General features: G+C 38.3%; 2 protein-coding genes across 2 annotated transcripts in view; one reads left to right on the forward strand and one right to left on the reverse strand.

The window, feature by feature from the left end:
- The window catches only part of SMC1B (structural maintenance of chromosomes 1B), a 3,759,116-nt gene extending 3,737,792 nt beyond the window's left edge, over positions 1 to 21,324 (reverse strand). Inside the window, exon 1 of the mRNA XM_044087233.1 lies at positions 21,103 to 21,324. Within this exon, the coding sequence (XP_043943168.1) occupies positions 21,103 to 21,214 (112 nt within the window). The 5' untranslated portion in view covers positions 21,215 to 21,324. The remainder of the gene's footprint in view (positions 1 to 21,102) is intronic.
- Positions 21,325 to 21,396: 72 nt separating this feature from the next.
- The window catches only part of RIBC2 (RIB43A domain with coiled-coils 2), a 353,500-nt gene continuing 347,373 nt past the window's right edge, over positions 21,397 to 27,523 (forward strand). Inside the window, exon 1 of the mRNA XM_044087234.1 lies at positions 21,397 to 21,614. Coding sequence (XP_043943169.1) covers positions 21,498 to 21,614 — 117 coding nt within the window. The 5' untranslated portion in view covers positions 21,397 to 21,497. The remainder of the gene's footprint in view (positions 21,615 to 27,523) is intronic.

A 27,523-nucleotide genomic window follows, 5' to 3' on the forward strand; every position in this document is an offset into this window, starting at 1 on the left:
TAAATCATCAAATCCGCATGTTTTAGTTTTTTTCCTTAGGTAAGTTATATATGCTGCAAAAGTTTCACCAGGCTTTTGATGCCTTGCATAAAATAAATGCCTTTCCATTGTAAAGTTGGTCTGGGAGGTTATACATCTCTCTACATTTAAGTTTTAAGCACTCAGGGTCCTCCCTTGACTCAGCCTGTACAACAGGACGTTTTTTTCCCTCTCCAGCATAAATAGCAGGTGCATAAACAAATGAATGTTCCCCTTCTATGGCTTCTGACCCAGCTAAATTAAGCAGAATACATACCTTTGTACGGTCATCATTATCAGCAAATGCAGCCTGTGTATGAAAATGTACTCTTGCTCCAACACTCTCCAGTTCTCAGCAATATTACTGTCAAACAATAGTAGACCTGGTCTTCAAAATCCTTCAACCATGACAACAAAATATGCACAAACATAATGAAAATGTGGCCCTTGTAATTAATGTTCGAACAAGTTGCCTCTCTGCAGCTTGCAGTTACACACAAATGTACAATAAACTCTTCAAAACACTGTATTTTGCGAAATATGTTCTGAAATGGCTGTATTCTGCAAAATAACTTTACTGTAACACTGCACAAGCATGCAAACACGTTCATACACTTCCGATAACTCGGATAGCCTCAGTTAATATGAAAAAGTACATGCTTAGCAAAAAAATGCGTTTGTTTCTCTTATTTTATTTGTTTTATGTAATTCTGACTTGATTTCAAACATTTTCTGTAGTAATTTGAATAATTCTAGCAATATCGGACATTTTGACTTATTTTAATATCATTTAGAGCGGTCTGTATGTCACATTTCATATTTAGCAAATAAGAAATAGTTTGAGCAAGTTTAACATTAGAAATTCATTTCTGACCTGTTTTGCGAATTATACATACAGCTCGTCTCAAAGTCAAAGTAGCATTCTGGCCATTAGATATGCCATTTCTGACACAATGTCCTTTAGACATGCCACTTCTGACACCATGTCACTCATCCCTCTACACGTAAAAGAAAAGCAAGGCGGAGTAATTTGTTTAAGATGGATAATATGAATGAGCTTACAAAGATTGCAGTTGAGCAACATTTTAATAACTCCAGATCACACAAATTTTACCACAACAACTTATGCAACAGAAAGCAGAAAGGACTATCAGAACACTTAGGAACCCTATGACAAGAAAAACAACAAGAGATCCTATACAGGTAAGAGAGAGATTTCAGAAATGTTATGAAACCATGAAAGAGCACAAATGGAAATTATTTATGCAGATGAAGCTTAAGAACTAATAGTCAAAGACAGGCAGAGATGAGATGAGAAGTTAGAAACCATGAAGTAGTAATCAGGCTGCAGGGAAGTCTCCAGAGGATATTCCTGTGGACATTTGGAAGTTTGGAGGGAAGAAACTGGTAAAGGTCTGAAGATTTTTTAATAGTATTTTAAAAGGAGGAGGAGGGGAAGCACCAACATCCTGGAAGAAAGCCGTGCTGGCTGTATTACCCAAAGGGGGTAAATATCAGTTCAGACCCAGCTTTATATCAACCTACATTAGACTCCCACTTATCTGGTCTTGCTTTAACCGGCCGTAGCAACAGACAGAGAATGAAGAACACTTCCACATCCTCTGTGCACTTCGGAACATCTCTGCTTATCATTCTACTCTTAAAATGTTAAAATATTGAAACAAAAAATGAACTCTGCTTATCGTTTTACTCAATGTATTGAAACAAAAAATAAACTTGCGACATTTTAAGAGTAAAGCAATAAGCAGAAACAATCCTAAGTGCCAGGCTGATACGAATAACTTATTGTAAAGCTTTTTCTGATTAACCGGCCATTTGTTTATCTAGCCCAAGGTCAGGTCCCAGCAAGACCAGATAAGAGGAGGTACTGTTTTTCAATTTTAAACCATGATTATAATGCATTTCATGACTATACTGACTAAAACAAAGGCAAGGGTGTTGCTAAAATTAGTAGATATGGATCAGTGTGGTTTTGAATTGGTTCAGCAATACCCATATTTATGGAGTCACAATAAGATGAATTAGGGGTATGAATTAAAACGGCTTTTGTTATGGTAGATAAAGATATCTGAAAAGAGACTAAACAAAAGATAATACAAAAACTGATTAAACAGAAGCTCTCATTTATGGATATGGACAGTAAGATACAAAACAGTGAAAATGTTTTAGTCCCTTTAGTTTTATGTACTGGTCAGGCATTTTTTTTTTGTTATTAACCAGAAGAAAATCTATGGACATTAATAAAGAGTTGAAGGAATTTATCTGTGAGGGAATGAGGGTAACAGTTAAGATGACTTGATCTTCAAAAACAGAACAAGCTGGTTTAAAATTACTTGATCTGAAGGTTACTAATGCCTGAAACTCCTCACCTGTATCCAGCCAATACCCTCCCTTCCGTCTTTCAAAAAAATTGGGCTCTGTTTTTGTTCAAAACCAAGATAAACTATATTCCTAAATGTGAACAAGTACCTTTCCATTCTTTATACCTCCTTACTCTCCCTTCTTCACTTACTTCCTTACTAGTATCAAATTATCTTCCCTGACTTTCTCTCTAAATATACCAAAAGCCTGGTTTTCCCCCTCACTTCATATTGCAATTCCAGTTTCTATTAGACTTACCATAAATTTCTCTACAAACTGTCTAAAATTTCTCTGAATATTAAATGATTGCCATATAACTTGTATCAGTTCTTAACCAATGTTTTTACATTATGCCCAATTAATTTAAATTATGCCCAATTAATTTAAATTACACAGTTTTTATTTTTTTTTTTTGAAGATTGTAAAATTATTCTTAAAATGTGTGAATTTGGAGCTTTTTCCCCAGCCTCTGCTGAAAAATGAGCTTCTATCCAGTCGGACCTGTAATCGTAATGTCAATAAATAAATAAATAAATATTCCAAGGTTCATTCACATAGCACAAGCAGAATGTTATAATTCAAGTGGAAATAGAGGTTAATAAAGAGGTGAGGGAAGGAGTTCATGAAATAAGAAGAGAGAGGGACTTGAAATGCAGATCCTCAAGAACCACCACCATCATACAGTTATATTCACAACAGTTCTTAGAATACTTTCTGCAACAAGTTAACACTGAATGGAGAAAGGAGATTTTGTCAATAGGGATATTTTCAAGTAGGGGTATAGAAAAAGGGCAATACGCTAACATTTACTGGAGAAATCTGGTAAAGGAACCAAAGTATTTAGAACAAATTACAAGAGAGGGAAAGGTAATAAAGAGTATGAGGAGGCCTTCCTTACCAGGGTCCTGATAGCAGAGTGCAGGCAAAGAGAAGACGATAGGGGAGTACTAAGTGAAAGATTTAGAACAGAAGCTGCCATTAAAAAGGAGACAATTAGTAGGGCATATACAATATTGCACTATAACCACAAGAATCAGAATATGTTAGAAAAATATTGGGAAGTGAGACTGAAAAAGCAATTTACAAGCAAACAAGGGAAGGCACGTGCATAGCTCCCAAGTATACAACAAAAGTCAAGAAGGTTTAGGATTTTTGCTTGGAAGTGTTTCTACATAGGTACTTTTATATCCCAAACAGACTTAAAATAATTCTTCCTCAGGTAGATGGCAAGTGTTGGAGGTGCGATGGGAAGAAAGAGGTAACCAGAAACATGTATTTTTAAGAATGTAATAAGTTGGCAGATTTTGAAATTTACAAAGAGAAAAAACTCAGGTACCGGATAAACAGCTCAATCTTCACCTCAGAGCCGCAAATATACACAACAAAAAGCCAAACTACCACAGTAAAAGGAAAAACTCTTTAATGGTAAAACCAAATAAAAACAGAAGTGAGCGTTTTTGCGACCTGCCAGATTGCTTCATCAGCCTTAAATTAATATTTCAAACCCCACTTGTATATATAGGTTTCAGGCAGCTAATCAGCCAATACTGTCAATTAAATACTCATACAAATCAGTAAATGAAAATCAATATAAAAAGCTTCAGGAGCACTCAATTTTTTTTTAATATGTGCATGTAGTTACAGAATGATACCATGAATGGATATAAACACCCTATAGAGAAAATCAGTGCTTAAGGGCTCTTGCCCTTAAAAATGGTAAAAATGGTTTCAGGGAAGCAGTTTCATTAATGCCTGGGGGTTTATCTGCATTGAGCTGTAAGATCCATTTTTGTTCAGCTTTTTCAGTTCTATTTTTAAGGTCATCCCATCTATTACTTACCTCTACCACCTCTAAAATTAGAAATGTAAAAACATGATGCATCCCTTCTGCTTCTACAGGTTTAGCTAAAGCACTGCTATCTTTCTTAACTATGTCCCTCATGTGGTCTAAAATACGTTCTTTCAACATTCTATTACTTTTGCCTATATAAAAAAACTTTACAGTACTGACAGAAACTAAAATAAACAACATTTTTCATCTTGCAGTCTGCATAGAAATCAAGCTCTATTTTAAATTTCTGTTGAGAGTGTACAAAAGTACTACATGAGAAAATGTATTTGCAGGCTGTACAGTTTCTGCACATATAGGGCCCTATCTTATCTGATAAATTCTTAGATTTAGGCACTCGTGCTTTATAACATAACTGGCTTTTTAGTGATTTTTTGTTTGTAAAAGAAAAAAAAGAGGCCCAGGGTCAATGACCTCTTCCAGTTCTTTAGTGGCTGTAAGTATGTTCCAGTTTTTCTTAAAAATGTCACAAAACAAATTCACATCACTCGCATATGTAATGGGGAACCTTACGTTTTTCTCTCGTAGGATTTAACCTAGATGTATCTTGTGTAACCTGCTCTGAAAAATAGGGTCCACTTTTCCCTTCTGCCACAGCTGATCTTACCAAAGATCAAGAGAGACCCAGGGAAGTTGCTTAAGTTATATGATATACAGCAAATTATGAGAAGCATGTTTGTTAGTTTTAACTTGTTAGATTACTTTTATATAAATGTGCCTATTTCAGAAGTGATGATTCAATAAAGGTGTTTAAAGAAAGAGAGAGAGACAGGGGAGACAAAACAAGAGATAAGATGTGAAGGGATCATTCTGAACAGAAGGGGCTGACGGGAAAGAGAGGCACAAGTAGCAGATTGTACGGATTAACCGTTCCCTGGATCACTGTAGTTCTTTTTCTTAAAGGGTTGCAAACATATGGAATGGAAATAGACTACAAGAATTGGGGGGGGGGGTAAGGAACCCACAGATGTATTCACAATGGTATGTGACAGTAGGAAAAAGGGATGAGAGAAGGTAGGGATGGAAGGGAGGAAGAACAGCACTTAAAAATGGGTAGACTACATAGGCTTACAGTGTCATTTTGCTGTTAAACAAAAATAATGCAAGGTAATGTTACATTTCATATTTAACATAAATAACTAATGATATATATAGTACAAGGATAGTATGCAGCAATCGACATAACATACTACAAGCTACAACAATAATACATTTTCAGCTTTAAAAAGTGGATGTGGTGTCACATGCTAATGAACTAGTCAGGTATTTTGTATTATTATGCCTCCAGACACGACACACATTACTCCTCATCTTAAGCCCTCCTCGATCCCCCTATGATGGTACTGGCCTATGTCCTCCTCCTCCTAACTTCCTGTCATATACAAGACTTCCTGTACCATCCCTCCTGAACTCTTTCACTTTTCAATCAGGTCTTCTTACATACCCAAAGTGCAGATATGCCACAAAAGGTTCCTCAAGCAGTGCAACCATACAAATGACATACCATACCGACCTCTCCTCTCCAGCAACATCTCATCATCATTCTTTGAGTTGATTGGAGACATATTATGCCCATTATCCAAATGTTCCATTTGACATCAGTTAATTTACCTGTAACTTATAAGACCACTGTGATGCCTCTAAAAGTAGTAAACTTCTACTTGACAACACAATAGACAATGCACAAAAAAAAAAAACAGTAATTCTGCACACTCAAGATAATAAAAATACTGTTAAACACTATCCCTCAGAATGAAGTTGTTCACTGTGGCTTACAGTGTGCATGCTCTGCTGCACCTATGCGTGCAAAAGGAAGGTAATGATCCGGATTAACAGCCTCACCCACATGAAGTGCAGTCACAAGCCTCCCTATGAATCATGTTACAGCTCATACAGAATATGTAATGTGTACAAATACACAATACTACTTATGACTGAACTGTACCATGCTGAAATACCACTTAAAAATTTACTTTAACTGTACATAATTTGTCCAACAATGTGTAACCTCCAAGAATGTTACATTATGTAAAGGGATCTAAAGGGTTTTAGGAGATGGGGGATCCCACCTACTGCATTTTAACGAAGGACCACCTATCCACTTCAACAGCTACCATGTTGTCCCTGCAAGCATAACTCAAATTTTTATGTGCAGCTGTGTTATACCTGCAAGGTACAGTGCAACAGTGCCTTAATGCTATTTAAAGGTCAGGGTCATGAAGATAAAGGGGCCTCATGCTAGCCAAAAAATACACAAAGCAAAAGCAGACAATGAACAAACTCAGCACTCTGTACCTATGGGACACTTTCAACAAATCACTACCAACTGGGAAATCTGAAGTTTTTTTTCTTCAAGGGTACAGTTATCAAAAATACTTAAAATAAAACATTCAAGTCAATTTACAAATCCATAACTTTGTACCTATGCACCACTTATACCTCTCAGCTTCTTAACACAATAATTCTGGACAACAGCCCAAAATTGCTAGAGTGATTGGTTTTGCATTACCAGGCATCTTCTGGAGGATATACATTCTGAAATTCAAATGCCTATTATTATTTAGTGACTTCAGTCATCAATGATTTGCCAGAAAACCAAGAACTGTACAAGGCACAAACCAAAAATAGGAGGCAAAAATCCGTTTTGAGAAATTCTGGACAGCTGACAGGTACGGTGCCACATGCAATAGATCCTACCAAATAGGCAAATCTGTATTTTTCAGGGGTGTAGGTATAAAAAAAGAAATAATGCAGACAAGGTGGGCATTACAGGAAAATAACAGAGAGCCCAAGGATGTTGATGCAAAATGAGGCAGGCAGAGGCCCTCACAACTCAAGTAGGGTCCATTATTTCTATCTCACCGCTTGAAAGTCTTTACTTACCCTGTAATGCTCATATTGGATGAGATTATTGTGCTTATAGAACAGTCTTAAAATATTTTGCATTTGTTTAATATTATCATATGCATATTTCATTTTTTGATACAAAACTAGTTTTTCTATGTAATGAATCAAGGTTGGTGTAGGATACAAAATTACTGCTGCAAATATTAAATATAAATTCTGGAAGTACTTAATCCTATCTACACACACATATGCAGAAATGCAAAGATGCAGAGAGCTCCTCTTAAACATAAATTTACAAAAAGAAAAATCTGTGGTATCTCGAAGTCTCAGAAAACCCAGTATGCAACCTATACTGGGTGAAAAACATACCAAGCAGAAACTCTGCAGTGTGGAGGGTATGAAGTTCACTCCTTGAAATGTTATGCAGCTGGTTCACTAATAAAAAAATCGAACTTGAAACTATGTACTATAAAACAATAAAATAGTAGGTAGTCCACAGTTGAATTAAAAATGGAATATCATTTACTGAAACACACAAACAAGTGTGAGTATAATGAAAACCATTAAAGACATTCATTATTTATAATCAACGAGAACCAAAACGAAAGTCAAACTGATAAAAAAACACAAAAGCCACGGCAACCTTGGTAAAACAGAAAAAATACTAAACGCAAATTTATTTACATCCAAAAAGAACCAGCGTTTTCGCCACAAGCCTCTTGTAGCTTCATCAGAGTAAAACATACTAGACATAACCTGCCTTATATAGTATGTAGGCAGGAAGTGACATATTATATTAAGCCATAAAAAACATTTCCAATCCATCACATATCTCATTGGAAGTTTGAAAATTAAAAATTAAAAAGACAATTGTTTCCCTGAAACGGTAAAAATGCACCATATAGATACTTAATTAAATTTTATAAAACAATTTTTATATATATAAAAATGTTTTTGTAAGTTGTTAATGTGCATGGATATCTGAAATAGACGCCCTATCCATAAAAGGACTGAAATCAAAGTAATATAAGTACTCAATAAAACCAAAACAAAATACAAAACTGTGAAAGTGATAAAAATACATAAAAATTCATAATAGTACTACCAAAAAGCAGAATACTATAAATATAAGGCAAAACAATAACAGTACAAACACAAAACCACCAAGGCATGAACGCCTGGCTATCTCAAATAACTTCTCAACTTCAGAACAGCTGAGATGTTACAGTTTTAATTCAGCCCTGGCGCTCTGAAAGCATCAAGTTTCAGTTGCCACTCTAACTCTAAATTTTCTAGTAGCAGGGAAGAAGGACCTCCTCTAATCGAATAGGGTATGTGGTCTATGGCCATGAATTCAAAGCTGTGGCCAGGGGAAGACGAGACTTGTTTTGCTAGAGCATTTTGGCAGTTACCCTTTCTTATAGCGTAATCGTGCTTGTAAATACGATCACGAAGTCTTCGATCCGTCTTCCCTATATAGAAACCACTACAACATTTACAACACGCAATATAAACCACAGCTTTTGTTTCACAATTCATCTTGCGGAATATTTTATATCTCTTATTTTTAATAGTGAAACTGTTTCCTGTTTTTACCAGTTTACACCAGTTACAGAATCCACATATAGCCATTCCTTTTTGTCTACTATAACCATCATGATTAAAATTCCTCTGTGTTAACTCTTTCAAATTGTTTCCTCTTCTATATGTGAGCCTAGGTGAAGGAGGTTCAAAGGAGAACAGAGATTTGTGACTCGTATGTTTGTAATGATAACATTTGTCCACAAACCTTAGCACATCCACTTGATGGTGAATGCAACTTTAGGTTGAATTTCATCACAACTTTCTCTTCCGATTCTTTAGCTATTTGGGCCATAATATGCAGAAACTGGCATTTTATAGTAAATGACAGTTTTTTAGTTAGCAAGTTGGGATCTTCACCTAGGCTCACATATAGAAGAGGAAACAATTTGAAAGAGTTAACACAGAGGAATTTTAATCATGATGGTTATAGTAGACAAAAAGGAATGGCTATATGTGGATTCTGTAACTGGTGTAAACTGGTAAAAACAGGAAACAGTTTCACTATTAAAAATAAGAGATATAAAATATTCCACAAGATGAATTGTGAAACAAAAGCTGTGGTTTATATTGCGTGTTGTAAATGTTGTAGTGGTTTCTATATAGGGAAGACGGATCGAAGACTTCGTGATCGTATTTACGAGCACGATTACGCTATAAGAAAGGGTAACTGCCAAAATGCTCTAGCAAAACATGTCTCGTCTTCCCCTTGCCACAGCTTTGAATTCATGGCCATAGACCACATAACCTATTCGATTAGAGGAGGTCCTTCTTCCCTGCTACTAGAAAATTTAGAGTGGCAACTGAAACTTGATGCTTTCAGAGCGCCAGGGCTGAATGAAAACTGTAACATCTCAGCTGTTCTGAAGTTGAGAAGTTATTTGAGATAGCCAGGCGTTCATGCCTTGGTGGTTTTGTGTTTGTACTGTTATTGTTTTGCCTTATATTTATAGTATTCTGCTTTTTGGTAGTACTATTATGAATTTTTATGTATTTTTATCACTTTCACAGTTTTGTATTTTGTTTTGGTTTTATTGAGTACTTATATTACTTTGATTTCAGTCCTTTTATGGATAGGGCGTCTATTTCAGATATCCATGCACATTAACAACTTACAAAAACATTTTTATATATATAAAAATTGTTTTATAAAATTTAATTAAGTATCTATATGGTGCATTTTTACCGTTTCAGGGAAACAATTGTCTTTTTAATTTTCAAACTTCCAATGAGATATGTGATGGATTGGAAATGTTTTTTATGGCTTAATATAATATGTCACTTCCTGCCTACATACTATATAAGGCAGGTTATGTCTTTTATGTTTTACTCTGATGAAGCTACAAGAGGCTTGTGGCGAAAACGCTGGTTCTTTTTGGATGTAAATAAATTTGCGTTTAGTATTTTTTCTGTTTTACCAAGGTTGCCATGGCTTTTGTGTTTTTTTATTATTTATAATCAGGTTATTTGGAGCAAGGGAGTGGTTACAGAGGGTGGTTCTGTTAAGAGCAATAAAAGCATTAAACTCATTGCTTTAACCAAGTCCCCCTTCCCCCTTAACACCATAGTGTAAACTGAGACTGTGGTACCTTACAACTGAAACTGAAAAGCTAGAAACAAATTTATTTATTTATTTATTTAATTAATTAATTAATTAATTAATTTATTTATTTATTTATTTAAATTTGTTGACCGGGAGTGTCCGACTGGACGTGGGTCCATTTTCAGCGGAGGCCCGGGGAGAAAAGCTCCACAGTAAAATAAACAGACAGTAGTTACATTGGCTTACATAGTGATTAACAATTTAACATAGAAATTACTTACAACATATTTACAGATGAAGAACATAGTACATCAATAGACAACTAGAATCTTTATCTGTGAAGTACATAACAGGCATTAACAAATGTAACAATGAGAAGTTCCTGCTGTACAATAAGTACTAGGCTTATGAGTATCTGAGCTTGCTATCATCAAGGTAGTTAGTGGAGGTGAAAGAAAGGTAGTAGTTAGATGGGTGGATGATATTAGAGTGGGAGTTGCAAGGGCATAGCCAGCATGTTTTTAGGTGCGCTTTTAATAAAGTTTTGAAGTTCGTGCATGATGGTACGGAGGTAATTGTGGGTAGGAGTGAGTTCCATAATTTGGCTATGGCGCAAGAGAATAGTGCTTCACCAGCAGAGTTATTGGCTTTAGTGATCTGCAAGTGATTTTTGTTGCTGGATCTTAGTGGTCTGGTGGTGCGATAGGGTTGGAGTAGATTCTGGAGGGATGGGACATTTAGTGGATGGTTTACTAGTTTGTGGGTGAGTGAGAGTTGATACCACTGAAGGACGTGAGGGAGTTAAAGCCAGCCCAATTCAGCAAGTGAGAGACAGTGGTGACTACGGTAGGATGCCCCTGTGGCGAATTTTGCGATTTTGTTGTAGCAGGTCTCTAGCTTGTTTAGATCACATTGCCTTAGGTTGGTATATACTGGAGAGGCATAAAGTAGGGTGGAGATAAGGTGGGAATTTGCTATTGAAATCTTTGCTGCTTTGGTGATAAATTGTTTATTTCTGTATAATGCTCCTAGCTTTTTGTGAACTTTTTTTATGGTCATGGATATGTGAATGTCAAATTTTAGTTTATTGTCTATTTCCACTCCTAGCAATTTGGTGTGTTCAGTTGGGTATATAGTGGTGTTGTCTTTTGCTGTGATGTTAAAGTGAGAGTTGTTTTGAGTATGTTTGGTGGGTTGGAAGATGAGTAGTTTAGTTTTGTTTGGGTTGAGTATTAATTGGGCATCGGATAACCATGTTTCAACAGAGGAAAAGGCTTCCTGTGTGACTTTTTGCAGTTTGGGTAGGGACTGGGCTGAGCAGATGATGGAAGAGTCATCTGCATATTGGATGAGTGTGCCATGTTTGGTGGCAGAGGCTAGATTATTGGTGTAAACAGAGAAAAGTAGGGGTCCAAGGATGGATCCTTGGGGAACCCCTATGGAGACGGGTAGTTGGGGAGATATGTCATTCTGCCATACAACGGATTGTTGGCGGTCAGACAGGTAACTATGAAACCAGTTGGTGACTGATTGTGAGAAGGATAGGTTATTGAGGACAGAGATAAGTTGTTTGTGTGGGACCATGTCAAATGCTTTAGATAGGTCTAGGAAAGTAGCAGAGGAGAGATAGCCATTGTTTTTATGCTGAAGGATAGTGTTAGTAAAGGAGAGTAAGGCAGTGGTGGTGCTATGGTTTGGTCGGAAACCATGCTGAGTACTGGAAAGGAGGTTGTTAGTAAGGAGGTAGTGTGAGACCTGAGAGTGTATGCATCTCTCTAGTATTTTGGAGAATGGAGAGAGAATAGCTATGGGGCGGTAATTGGTTAGTTCTGCAGAGGGTCCGCCTTTGTGGAGGGGAATTATATGTGAGACTTTCCACAATGTGGGAACGTAACTTTCTGACAGAGATCGGTTAATCAAGATGGATACTGGGTAGGCCAGAGCATCAGCTGCGATTTGTAGGTATTCACTTGGGAGGTTGTCTGCTGCTAATTTGGTGGGATTAAGTTTAGTTAAGAGTTTTTTTATGTTGGAGGTAGGTACAGGAGAAAAAGAGAAGGCAGTGGGGAGATTACTAGTTGAAGGTGTGAAAAATATAGAATACAGAACAGCTTAGTAAGGCTAACCTAATAATCTAAAACTATTAATTATGAAACCAACTCACTAAAAATGACTAACAAAAAGAGCTACCACCAGACATCTATCAAAATAAATGGTAAAGTAATGTCTTTCGGTTTATCCCGGTTAGGGGTCGCCGCAGTGGAACTCTGGTCCGCTAATGATTGGCAGTGGATTTTTACGGTGCCGAGTTGCCAGCCCAACGCCCAACCTTCAAAGAAGGCATACCCATTCACGCACGCACCTACCTGCATGTCTTTATACGTCACTCGACCACGGGGAGGACATGGAGACCACACAGAAGGCACTCCAGCCGAGAACTGAACGGAAGAACCTCTTGCTGTGTGGCGACAACGCTAACCGCTGCACCACTGCGGCCCTAGACATCTATCAAAATAAGTATTAATAACTTATTCATTGAAACATTTTTAACAAAGATCGCTTTCGGACCAAATAAATACTTAATCAGGTTTTACTTTGTGTGTAAAAAACATACAACGTTAACGGACATGTGTATAAATCTATAACTGAACACCTAGATGGGCTGAAAACCACAGCTACAGTTGCTAAGGTGGAAACACAGTGAAAATTGTTAAAAATAAAGCATTAAGGTCCTGGGGATCTGTTAGAGTGTGGCATTAACTAAGAAAGCCAGTAGCTTAAATGAGTAAAGGTATCAGAAAATAGCACCAATGTCAGTTATTTTCATTGTAAAATATTTACAATGTTTGACATTTGTTTATAACAATATTAGCATGTATAAGCAAGCCCAGCCACTGGGGATGCACAAGCCAGTGCATTTCTTTGTGCCGGTCCCAAGCTCGGATAAATGGGGAGGGTTGCATCAGGAAGGGCATCCGGCGTAAAACCTCTGCCAAAAAGTACTGCTGCGGAGAACTTTTCATAATTACATACTGGATCGGTTGAGGCCCGGGTTAACAACGACCGCCACCAGTACTGTTAGCCAACAGGGTGCTGGCGGAAATTGGGCTACTGTTGGCCGAAGAAGAAGAGGAGGGGGAAGGCATGCTCAAAGGCAGGAAGAGAGGAGGAAGGTTAGGAGAGTAGTACGGAGGGTAGGAACTTTGAATGTTGGCAGTATGACTGGTATAGGGAGAGAGCTAGCTGATATGATGGAGAGAAGGAAGGTTGATATATTGTGCGTGCAAGAGACCAGATGGAAGGGAAGTAAGGCCAAGTGTATAGGAGGCGGGTTCAAACTGTTCTATCATGGTGTGGATGGCAGAAGAAATGGGGTAGGGGTTATCCTAACGGAACAGTATACCAACAGTGTTTTGGAGGTGAAGAGAGTGTCTGATAGAGTGATGTTTATGAAGCTTGAAATTGATGGTGTAATGATAAATGTTGTTAATGCATATGCTCCACAAGTTGGGTGTGCAATGGATGAGAAAGAAAAATTTTGGAGTGAGTTGGATGAAGTGGTGGTGAGTGTACCCAAGGGTGAGAGACTAGTGATTGGAGCGGACTTCAATGGGCATGTTGGCGAAGTGAACAGAGGGGATGAGGAAGTGATGGGTAGGAATGGTGTTAAGGAGAGGAATGCAGAAGGTCAGATGATTGTGGATTTTGCGAAAAGGATGGACATGGCTGTGGTGAATACGTATTTTAAGAAGGGGAGGAGCATAGGGTGACGTACAAGAGTGGAGGAAGATGCACACAGGTGGATTACATCCTATGTATGAGGGCCAGTCTGAAGGAGATTGGAGACTGTAAAGCTGTAAAGTGGTGACTGGGGAAAGTGTAGTTAAGCAGCATAGAATGGTGGTCTGTAGGATGATGTTGGTGATCAAGAAGCGGAGGAGGAGTGTGAAAGCAGTGCCAAGGATTAAATGGTGGAAGTTAAAAAAAGGGTGATTGTGAGGTGGAGTTCAGGGAAGAGTTAAGACAGGCACTGGGAGGCAATGAAGAGTTACCGAATAGCTGGGTAACTACAGCAGAGCTAGTAAGGGAGACTGCTAGGAAGGTGCTTGGTGTGACATCTGGACAGAGGAAGGAGGACAAGGAGACATGGTGGTGGAATGAGGAAGTACAGGAGAGTATACAGAGGAAGAGGCTGGCGAAGAAGAAGTGGGATTGTCAAAGAGATGACGAAAGTAGACATGAGTATAAGGAGATGAGGCGCATGGCAAAGAGAGAGGTGGCGAAGGCTAAGGATAAGGCATATATAGAGAGTTGTATGAGAGATTGGATACTAAAGAGGGAGAAAAGAACCTGTACCAATTGGCTAGACAGAGGGACAGAGCTGGGAAAGATGTGCAGCAGGTAAGGGTGATAAAGGACAGTGAGGGAAACGTACTCACAAGTGAGGAGTGTGTGTTGAAAAGTTGGAAAGAGTACTTTGAAGGGCTGATGAATGAAGAGAATGAGAGAGAGAGAAGGTTGGATGATGTGGGGATAGTGAATCAGGAAGTGAAGCAGATTAGCAAGGAGGAAGTAAGGACAGTTTTGAAGAGGATGAAGAGTGGAAAGGCTGTTGGCCCAGATGACATACCAGTGGAAGCATGGAGGTGCTTAAGAGAAATGGCAGTGGAATTTTTAACCAGATTGTTTAATGAAATTTTGGAAAGTCAGAGGATGCCTGAGGAGTGGAGAAAAAGTGTTTTGGTACCTATCTTTAAGAATAAGGGTGATGTGCAGAGCTGCAGTAACTACAGAGGGATAAAATTGATCAGTCACAGCCTGAAGTTATGGGAAAGAGTAGTGGAAGCTAGGTTAAGAAGGGAGGTGATGATTAGTGATCAGCAGTATGGTTTCATGCCAGGAAAGAGCACTGCAGGTGCAATATTTGCTCTGAGAGTTTTGTTGGAGAAATACAGAGAAGGTCAGAAGGAGTTGCATTGTGTCTTTGTGGACTTAGAGAAAGCATATGACAGGGTACCTAGAGAGGAGTTGTGGTATTGTATGAGGAAGTCGGGAGTGGCAGAGAAGTATGTAAGAGTGGTACAGGATATGTACAAGGGTAGTGTGACATTGGTGAGGACTGCGGTGGGAGTGACAGATACGTTTAAGGTGGAGGTGGGATTACATCAAGGATCAGCTCTGAGCCCTCTCTTATTTGCAGTGGTGATGGACAGGTTGACAGATGAGATTAGACAGGAGGCCCTGTGGACTATGATGTTTGCAGATGACATTGTGATATGTAGTGAGAGTAGGGACCAGGTTGAGGAGACCCTGGAGAGGCGGAGATATGCTTTAGAGAGGAGAGGAATGAAGGTCAGCAGGGCTAAAACAGAATATGTGTGTGTAAATGAGACGGAGGGTAGAGGAATGGTGAGGATGCAGGGAGTAGAGTTGGTAAAGGTGGATGAGTTTAAGTACTTGGGATCAACAGTTCAGAGTAATGGTGAGTGTGGAAGAGAGGTGAAGAAGAGAGTACAGGCATGTTGGAATGGGTGGGGAAGAGTGTCAGGAGTGATTTGTGACAGACGGGTACCAATAAGAGTGAAAGGGAAGGTCTACAAGAGGGTAGTGAGACCAGCTATGTTATATGGGTTGGAGACGGCAGCATTGTCGAAAAGGCAGGAGTCAGGGCTAGATGTGGCAGAGTTAAAGATGTTAAGATTTGCACTGGGTGTGACTAGGATGGACAGGATTAGGAATCAATATATTAGAGGGTCAGCTCCGGTTGGACAGTTTGGTGACAAAGCAAGAGAGGCGAGATTGCATTGGTTTGGACATGTGCTGAGGAGGGATGCTGGGTATATTGGGAAAAGGATGCCAAGGATGGAGCTGCCAGGTAAGAGGAAAAGAGGAAGGCCTAAGATGAGGTTCATGGATGTGGTGAGAGAGGACATGCAGGCGGTTGGTGTGAAAGAGCATGATGCAGAGGACAGGAAGAAATGGAAACAGATGATCCGCTGTGGTGACCCCTAACAGGAACAGCCAAAAGAAGATGATGATGACAAGCAAGCATGTATAACACCAGGGCTATGGCCACTGGTACTGTTTTAAGGAGGTTTGAATGGCTGCATTCTTAGAACCTTCCAGATAATGTTAAAAATTACATTTTAAATTCTCCCTTGGAGAGAGGTTTAATATTCGGCCCCTCTGCTGCAGAGGTGATCAAAAAGTGAGATGAAAGGGGCAAACTAATCCAGTGACTCTCAAGATTTTTCTGCTCTCCCTTTCCAAATTGTTTGAGAGATTTTCTTTCTATGAACACTCTCAACAGAATTCAGGTAAATAGATGTTTAAGAATGAATGGCAAGGAGTTCCAAAAAGAAGTCTCTGAGCTCCCCAAACCAAGAACACTCCAATATGTCTGACTAAAGATACCTTGTGACCCACTCCTAACCTGGCCCCTTTTTCTTCGAGAAAGCTATGATGTCCTTTTTTCTCTTTAGGAACGGATTAATGCAGACAAAAGGGTTCTTTCTGAATATCATTTATCAAACTTACAGATGGCAGTGGGAGGAAATTATCCTCCAGATCAGACTCGGTTTCCACCTGTTCTTCACCACATGCTGTCCAGAACCAGTTTATCCTTCCCAAATGGGGAAGGGTTTTCATTAAAGAATGTTCCTAGTGCCAAAGAAAGAAAATGCTTGGAGACCAGTTTTGGATCTTTCTTTCCTAAACTTTGTCATAGTGCCTTAATTCAAAAATTATGCCACTTCACAACTTGTTACCTCTTCTTCCTCTTTCAAGTTTCCTGGTAACACTAGACTTGCAAGATATTTATCATCACACCCCTACTCATCCAGGCTTCATACACTTCTTCCATTTTGAATAATCAAATGTCAAGTTTCTGTTCCTGGAGTCTATGCAAGAAGGCCTGGAAGACAAATGCCTTTTCTTAGGACAGGAACGGTCCTATATGCTTTTCCACCCTTTCCACTAATATCCAGGGTACTTCTGAAGATTCAGAAGGAATCCCCCAAGATCACTGTGGTTATTCCCTTCTGGCCTAGGCAACTGTGGTTCTCCCTTCTTTCAGAAATGGCCAGGGGCAATTACAAGCTTCGTCACAGACTATCTACTCACACAAAAACAGGGGTGTTTGATACACTCCCAACACCAATCATTTTCAATTGACTGCCTGGATAATAAGGTCTTAATTCCTTTTAGGCACCTGTTTACTAAGGATGTGCAGCTGGTACTAATGGAGACAAGAAAGCCTGCTACTTGAAAATTATATATTAGCAAATGGAAAGGTTTTCTAGGTAATGCCAACAACATAAACAGCACTCATTCAAGGCTAGTGGTTCTTTGGTTTTACAATACTTATGCGAGTTACTATCCTATGACCTTTCTTGCTCATTTATTGGCTATTTCAGCATATCTACCCATAGATCTTCCTCTGTCAAGGCAGTCTCATGTCAAAATGTGCTTGAAAGAGGTTTTGCATAAGAGGCCACCAAGTAAACCGGTGGTCCCTCCTTGAGATCTTAATTTTGTATTAGAGAAGCTAACATTTGCTTCATCTGAACCAGCTCATCTAGCGGACCTCAAGGTCTTAACATGGAAAACAGTTTTACTGATTGGTCTGATCTCTGTAAGAAGGGCATCTGAGTTGCAAGCTGTTATGGTAAGTCAATCCTACCTCATTTTCTGTAGGGACAGGGTTTCTTTGAGAAGTAATCATTCTTTTAGGCCTACAGCGATATCCATGTTTACTTTAAGACTGCCCCATTTCTACGTTTTCCTTACTGAATCTAAAAATGAGAGAGAAAATGCCCACAGACAACTCAGATAATATCTTGACAGAACTACATCTCTCAGCTCTTCAAAGCAATTGTTTATTTCTTGTGAAGATAAGGAGACACAACCTGTGTCAAAAGTACTATTTCACCTTAACAAATCTATTTCAGGCAAGGTCAAGACATTTCTACCATGGCCTTGCCTTCATCTCTATTTTTCTGGAAAGGGGTGGATTCTAGAAATAGTGTAGAAGCTGCTACTTTGTTCTCCGTACATATATTTACAAAGTAGTATAAGCTTGATTCCTTCTCTAGGGCCAAAACAAGCTTTGCTTGGACCATCCTGTAGGGGGGTCCAGGGGTTTCCTGGACTCTTCTCTTTCCACCACCCAAATGTAGCTAGCTATAGTAATCTACCTATATAGTTAAGGTCAACCTATGTAATTAAGGCTACTGCAGCAGTGATCAATATGAAGAACATAGTACAGATGTGCAAGTTGAACTTACCATAACATTAGATGTTCAACGGATTACAACTGCAGCAGCCACTCCCTCCATCCTCCTTGTTTTTTGGTCTGGGGTTTTTTTTTTTGCCAGTGTGTGGACATTTTTTTGTTGTTCCTAGCATAGTCCTTTCAAGGCTCAGCATCCTTCTTTCTGCTGGCAGGAAAGCTCTGAAGGGCTTCTCACTCAGACTTGCCTGTTTGCTTGAGCTGCTTGACAGTTTGTGCATGTGGAAGGTGCCCTGAAGCTTTGGAAGCTGGATGGCCATTACATCCTTGGCAGGACATAACCCATATAGCCAAGGCTACTGTTATGGTAAGTTCAACTTACAAAACCGTACTAACTTCAAATTTCGTGCTGGATAAGGTGCTCTACTTTTTTACCAGCCTTTACCCTATTACTTCTCAACCTCTTAGCATAAAAAATCTGGACAATGTCAAACTGATGGCTGGACAAAGCAAAAAAGGAACAGATTTTAAATGCAGCTCTCAAACTTAGAAAGTTGCTAGAATTAAAGGTCATCTATTATCATGGATTTTCTAAAGGATATGAAGTCAGAACCACAAATGTCTGTCATTATTTAGTGAATTCAGTCCTCAGTGGTTTGCCATAAAAATCCAGAAAACCACCAAATTTTATGAGGAACAGACCAAAAATATGATGCAGAACAATCTGGACAGTTGAGAGGTACCCCCTCTGAAACATCAAGCATTTAATGTGGCATACTGATGTTCAGCTCCAAGTGCACTGTCTAATAAGTAACAGTCAATGGAAAACTTAGCACTCTGTAAAAACGCATGTCATTTTCAGCAGATACCTCTCAACTGTCCAGATTTTCGCCTCATATTTTTGTCTGTTCCTCATAAAATTTGTGGCTTTCTAATAAATAATTGAGATCTGAAGTCACTAAATAATGACAGACAATTGAGTTTCAGACATCATATCCTTTAAATCATGCCAGCTAATCCATAACCTGTTGCAGCAACTTTTTACAAGCAATAAAAAATTGTCCCAGATTCTGTGCCCTTATCCCTCATTATTTTTGGCTTTGTCCTGATTTCTTTTGCCAAGAGGTTGAGATGTATGATCCCTACCAGCTCCACAATTTTTGATAGACATGGTTATCAACAAAAATAAATAAATAAATATCACAAAAGCAGCACACGGTATGTATGCTTCACTTTTAACAGATCCCTACAATTGAACAATTTTAAGGTCACTTTTAATCAGTGGCAAAAGTCTATTCCCACTCAAACAGAGCTGCACCTCCATAAACTTCAAGAATCCTGCATCGTCTGGGGGAAAAATACTCACCTTGCGCCATCACAGCTGTCAAGTAAATCAGGGTCAAATCCAGAAATTATCAAGGATTCTTTGCAAAATATTAGTACTCGTGACTTCAGATGATGGCAGAATAAGAAAATGTGAATCAATATACATTTTTTTTGAAATAAGATATCTATAATTTGCCATTAAGTGTAGTGTTATCTTTTTCTCCAGAAGTCACTGGTTTTAGGAAGGCTAAAAAGTATGGGTCAAAATCAAAGACCTCAATACATTTCAATTGTCCCGGATTTTCAAAAACACCCCCAGTTGTGGCTAGACAGTTAGATATGATTGAGGGACAGAGCAAACACTAGTGATTTTAGAAAAAAAAAAGCAAAATGGATCACATTTAATACATAACGACAAAAAAAAAAAAAAAAAAAAGAAAGAATTATAAACTTGTTTTCTTCATACAATACATGTTAACTTACATTCCCTTATCATACCAACGTCCCAAATCAATAGTACTAATTTAAAACACTGTTGCCTATTATTTCTGCATTTGTCCCTGATGTTCCAGGCAAGACGTTGACAGCATTAGCACTTTTTTTTAGGATGGTACACTGACAAAAACACATAAACCACAGCATACTGGGTAAAATTTACAATGCTGACTAATCAACCCATACATCTCAATCCTCTCTCATTTTGTGGAATTTTATTCATTTTTGAGACTTAAAAAAAAAAAAAAAAAAAAAAAAGACCATATTCCTTGCTGTTCCACAGTGGAAGGGTTTCTCACACATTCGCTCTCAATAATATTTAAATAAGTAATGCTGGATCATATTGATTGAACAAAATAAACTTATATAGGTATAAAGCAATAAATGTTAACCACGTTGTGAGCTTTATAGTGAGAGAGGTTAGGTTAGTGCATCGTATTCATATTTGGGACATTTTTTTCCAAATTACCAGTGGCGGTGTTCCACATTTAAGGAGTGGAAGACTGAGAACTATGAATAAACCAAAAGAAATACAATTTAACTCTTCCCAAAGCTTATAATGATGCCTTATAGATTTTTTCCCTAATAGTAGATATAGGACAGTGTTGTTTCAAATCCCAACATAACGTCATACGTTACAACTTTAGTACTCTTCAACATCCTTCTTAAAACACTGTTTTCCATAAATGTTTTGTCAATTAAAAGAGCAATGTTCTACTAGGTTAACCACTCTCTTAAATTACTATCATGTGTATTATTTTTGCTACAAAGCTCGCATCCAAGCTGTAACCAATACACAAAAGTTATTTATCTCCTGTGGAAGAAAAATACCTGAGCCATTCGGTCCAATTATACAGTTAAATCTCTTAAATGGGCCAATCACTTGCCGCCCCCTCCAGGACTTGAAATTTTCTATCTCTAGTAGTTTTAAATAGCCGGTCATATCTAGTGTAAACTTAAACAGTCAACGGTTTGCAATATAAAACAATCAGTCTTATTAGCGTCACTATTTAAAGTTGATGACTCTAACAGAAATTCCCGCCTTATCCAAACTGTTCGCTAAGAAGTTTGCCTCAAAGCATGCGACGAAGTTCTCGCGATTTCACTCACACCGTGAACTAGTTGCTTAGCTACAAAGCTGTTTACAGTTGTCACAGCGCAAGTGTAGCAGTTACCCATGTCTATTACACATTAGTTCAAAACTATTTTTTATACATTTTATCAGAATGCATAAAGTTGATCTTCCGGCTGACGTAAGAGAAGATGCGGTTCTAGAGAGAAGACGAAACAAAGAGCTCCAAAGACGAAGCAGAATTTTTAACACCCATGTCAGAACTATAGGGGTAAGGATGTTACACCACATCAACTAATTTTTTTTAATTAAAACACTAAAATGTCAAAAAAAACTTAAACTGACGTGTATCACAAACGATGTCTCTACTTTTGATTATATTTCGTTTGTTTAACTTGGGGAGACCGATCAACAAAGTTGCTTCTTATAAAACCAGAGTCCTCAGGAAAGCAGTTCCTGTTGAGTGTACTGGTCTTTACAGAAAACTTCCCTGTATTTTTAAAACGAGTATACCTGTCACCGTTTTCAGATATTATGTCATGGAAAAAGGCAGCAAGGTGGCATTTGCAAAGCATGCCAGTGAGATGGTCACAATGTGATGTGCAGAGCTGGAGTTATTAAGGGTCATTTGCAAAAAGGTATGAAAAATATGACCTAGTTCCGTGTTTACTTTAATCTTGGAAAAATAGAATGTGATACTGTCTTGTTGAGGGGGTGTATTCAATTAGTGTGAGTTAGTAAAAATGACATTATATCATGGTGGGTAATGTGAATGCTTTCTGAGATCTAAATGCCCTTTCGGTAAAGCAGTTATGACTGTTAACCATATTTTCATTACTGCATTCATTTAATAAAAGCTGTGTCACCTACGGTGAACAAACATGCCACCCTAGACAAAACATTAAGACACAATGATGTCACTGATACTTGCCATGTAACACAGATGGTTTTGAAGATTAATATTGTTTTGAAATATTGTGAAAATATTATATGTATAATTTGCACAAATTTGACAAAAATCACAAAACAACAGTATGCATATCCTCTTATTATACATAATTGAAAAGCTCTTTCACAGGTGAATAATTCTTTCATTGATATCTTGAACAAGTGATAATGGGAAACACTGGATCCCACATTGTTTTTGTGTAGTGCTCAGAACACTACGGCAGTTGCATAACATCTAGGAGTTGATACACATCATCTCGGCACAGCTGTCAACTTCTTTGCTCAACAAACGGGGCAAAGCTAAAAAGAATGATTAGAAAACCCATTATTGTTACTCAAACCTCTGAAGTCAACTCATTATGAGGAATGTTCAACATTTTGAGTCTTAAAAAGTCCATAATCCTCACTGTTCCACATTTGAAAGGTATGTTACACATTCAGTGTTAAGAAGTTTTCTAATTAATGTCAGGGACAGCTGAGAGATTTGCTCAGCAATAATGAAAATATTTTTATTTTTTAGCATATTTAGTAGCAGTAACAGTTTGAGATGATTTTTGTTTGTTTATTTATTTATTTTACATTTGTTGACCAGGAGAGTCCAACTGGATACAAGTCCATTTTCAGTGGAGGCCAGGGGAGAAAAGCTCCAAGAGAACAACTTTAAACAATACGATAACAATTGATTACAAAGAGAAAAAGGAATGACAAGATTTTGAACTACATAGATTTAGGGTACATATTATTCGTATTACAAGGTAAACATATTAGTAGCTAGTCATTAGCACAGTATGTAGGTTCTAAGAACAACATTTTAACAGTATAATGATTCTAAGCGCAACATTCCTGGGATAGATAACATTGCAAGGAAGAAAAAAAGGTCTAAGACAGAAATATGAGGAACAGCATTTTGTTATTCGATAAGTCTCAAAGATAGGATACATAATCCTAGTACTCTTTGGTATTACTGGAGAATATAGCCGTGGGTAGTATAAAGTGCAAAATTGCATGGATCGTAATATAGCCATTGGAGAGTTAGGAGGTACAAATGTGTACCAGTTATAGGTAGGTACATTGTGCAGAATTGGTTAGTATGACAACTTTTCCTTAGGTTAGTGAACTTTAGAGTTGAGGTATTAGCCAGGGGTGATGCAGGAGCATAGCCGTTTGTTTAGGAAGTAAGTTTTGAGCAGTTTTTTGAACAAGGTTGGGAATTTGCAGTCAGTTATGTGGGGAGGAAGGGAGTTCCAGGCTTTTGAGATATAGCGACTTAAACTGCCTTACCAGCCTCATTGTTGAATTCGGTAACCTTGAGGAGGTTTTGGGTACTAGATCTTAAGGGCCTGGTGGTGGTATAGGATTGAAAAAGATTTTGTAGAGCTGGGTGTTTTCAGAGAACTAAATTATTTTGTGGGCTAGTGATAGTTGATTGAGTTGTAGTAGTTGAGGTAGTTCAAGCCAGTTGAGTTTTTTGAGGCAGTCGCAGTGGTGTGTTCTGATGGGTGAGTCTGTAGTGAATTTGGCTATCTTATTGTAACAGCTATCAAGTTTGTTTAGATCAGATTTGCAGAGATTTATAAGGACAAGAGAGACATACAGCAAGGTGGATAGAAAGTGAGTCCTGGCTATTGTAACTTTGGAGTGGTTGGTGAGAAATTTTTTGTTGCAATAGAGTAGTCCAAGTTTTTTATGTACTTTTTATGGTCAAGGAAATATGTAGGTCAAATCTGAGGTTGTTGTCTATTTCAATCCCTAGTAGTTTGGTGTGGTTGTTGGGGTGATTGTGGTGTTGTTATTTGAGGAGATTGTGAAACTGTCAAAGGGAGGTTTGCATCTGTGGGAGCTAAACAGGAGTAGATTGTTTTTTCCTGGGTTGAGAATTAGGCATTGTTTGTTGATCCAGGTTTCGGCCAGGGAAAAGCATTCTTGTGTTTGGGAGTGAAGTAGGTCAATTGTTTTGGCTGCACATATTATGGCAGTATCATCTGCATATTGCACTATTGAGGCTTTGGGAATATTGGATGGGAGCTGATTGGTGAAGAGGGTAAAGAGTAGTGGTCCCAGGATGGAGCCTTCGGGTACCCCTAGGGAGACTGGGAGGGAGGGAGAGAGTTGGTTCTGCCACAGCAGAGCTTGTTGCCTGCCTACTAGGTAGCTTTTAAACCTGGAGATGGCAGGGATGTTGAGGTTTAGGGTGGATAGCGAGTGATGGAGTTTTGAGTGCTTAACCATGTGATAATGGAGAACATTGGACTTTGCATATCCACATCACTCACTATTCTGGATTTGATTGATTTTTACTTAAGCACGAACTAGTGTTCTCCATTATCACCCTTGAATCTTTCTATAACTCTTGGTTTGACCATAACAGTAATATTTTTGGCAAAAGTTTTTTGCATAATGTAATAACATGCCCACAACACCTGTCCTTAAAATAATTTAAGAAAAAAATAGAATAGTAATAGCAGTAATATCAATACTACTAATACAAAAATGGAACGGACAAAGCTGGAGTGCAGACAGTTAAAAATTTAGCAGAGGACAGCTGCATTAGTTGTACAGTATTTTACTTATCGGGACATCCATCCAAAAAGTCAAAATTATTAGTTAAAAAACAGTCTTCAGCTCTTATCTTAGTCAGACTATTCTGTTCAGCAAATATAAAACAAATAATTTACCTTGTCAGTACTTTACATGTATTAGATTTCATAAGTCAGTGGAAGAATTACAAATGTATTATATATAATGTTTATATGGCACATGTGCCAGTGATACAGTGTAATGAACAAACATACTGTGTACGTAGACAATCTGTCCATCAATGACATTTCACCCTTATTGCCTGCAAATCAACATGGGAATGCCCAAACCCACACAGACTTCCTTGTGGGTTATCACACTACACAATAACCCATTTTTTTATTAATAAATCTTTCTGTCTCTTTCTTTCTCTCCCCTCTGTCTGTCTGTCAAGATATACCTGAAATTGGCTCACCTTCCATTGTCACACAAGACCAAGTCCTAAAAGTGCTATTAAAAGCTAAAAATACTGTAACAATGGTGCCTGACAATATCCCATGTATACATCTTAAGTAGCATGAAGCACAATTTAGCCACACCCCTAACAACACTGTTCAGTCTCAGCCTCCATACAGGTTTTGTACCAAGCAAATGGAGAATGGCAACAGTCATTACCCTGCATAAGGGAGGAAGAACCTTTTATAGACACACATCTGACACCAGCCTCGTATGGAAAGACTTACCTTGGAATTAATCATCCAGGATTAAGGGAACCTTCAAATGCTGGACCCGACTCAGTTTGGATTTGTCAAGGGCAGGTGATGTTTACTTAAACTAGAGGATTTTAATTTTTTTGAAAAGGTCACCAAAGCAATGGATGAAGGCAAAACAGTACACACTGCATACCTCAACCTGGCCAAAGCTTTTGATGCAATTCCTCGCTCTGGTATAGTAGAAAAGCTGAATAAACTGGGAATAAACCCCTAAGTCTCCAGCTGGACTGCCAACTCGTTCACAGGTAGGACTCAGCTAGTCAAAATAGGGGAAGTTATCTCTACAAAGAGACCAGTCACCAGTGGACTTTACCAGGTTTCTGTAATGGGACCTCTCCTGTTTGGCATCTATTTTTCCAAAGTTAAAACCAATACCAAAGGGCTGTGGCTGACTAAGTTTGCAGATGACTGCAAGCTAGGAGCTGTCATTGAATCTCCTAATAACTTAGCCATCCTACAGGAAGATTTTCTCAAATAAATAACTGCTACCAAAATCATGGACTGAAACTAAATGCCAAAAAAATGCAGGGAACTACTACATTGACAATACGTCCTTAAGAGTTTATCCAGTTATTCGGGATTTCAAAAGTAATATGGACCGTGACCTAACATTTGACCAACATGTGTCTGTTGTTGTAAGTAAGCCCTTCTATACTGCACAGCTTATAAACAAAGGTATTGTGTCTAGATCTAGGGATATCATTGTCCTCCTAAACTCAGCCATCATTAGGGCAATCATTGAATATAATGCCCTCTTTGGCTGTCTGTCCAGACACATGCAACAACTGGAATGACCACAGGGATGCCGTAATAAAATGATACAAGGCCTAGAGACTATGTCCTAAATGAATGGACTCAAAGCTCTGTCACTGTACTCAGTATCCTACAGACTGCTAAGAGGTGACCTGTGTCTGGCATACAAGACATCCTCTGACCTATTACTGATGGATTTACTGCACATCATTAAGTCAAATGGCATCTGAAATATTCTGTCTAGGGCTCTAAACATCTTCTGCAGCATCAATAGAACAGTTTGCAGGGACAGGTATATCTCCCAGAGGATACTGTTACTGTGGGCTCCCTAGCCACATATAACAAAGTACATCCCTGTCCATTTTCAAACAAAACTTAGAGCTGTGGATGGGGAAACAGAAAAATTACCCCATGACTACCCTCTGTACATAATAATGGGATGAAGCAGCTTCTAAATGCTTTATCCTATGTATGGATCCTCTCAAATTATCTACGGTATTATCCCACTTAATCTCATTAGGGGTAATATATAAGTATAGATTGGCCTTACCCATCCCATGGTCAATAACTAAATTGAACAAGTTATTTCAAGCACAAAAAAGAAGTTTACTAGGCTTAGAATGACCCACAAAGGCAGCTAACCTAGTACTTACCTATGAACCTATATAAAATCAGCATCTAAAGATATATCTTTAGTACAAAAATCAGCATACAGCTTATTGTCTACCAAATAGATAACATACATTGTGTGTGTGTGTGTGTGTGTGTGTGTGTGTGTGTGTGCGCGCGTGTGTGTGTGTATATATTTATATATATATATATATATGTGTGTGTGTGTATATATATATATATATATATATATATATATATATATATATATATATATATATATATATATATATATATATATATTCATAGGGTCATAGGTTCATACTAGGCTATCTGCCCTAGGGCATTTATAAGCCTAGCCAGAGTGTGTGTGGCTTTCACCACCCCTTAGGATGAGAATACTATACCCATTAGTTTGCTGTGCCTCTGTCCAGCAGTGACACAGAGATGATTCCCGGGGTAAACCTACGATCTCCCATCCACTCGTCAAGATTTCTCTTGAACAGTGTCAGTGAGGGGCTCTGTCTCACATGGACTGGGATTCTGTTCCATAGTGTAGGGAGTCTCTGGGTGATGAATC

The sequence above is a fragment of the Protopterus annectens genome, chromosome 11.part0 (assembly GCF_019279795.1).
Source record: "Protopterus annectens isolate FY-2018-M chromosome 11.part0, PAN1.0, whole genome shotgun sequence".
Taxonomy (NCBI): domain Eukaryota; kingdom Metazoa; phylum Chordata; order Ceratodontiformes; family Protopteridae; genus Protopterus; species Protopterus annectens.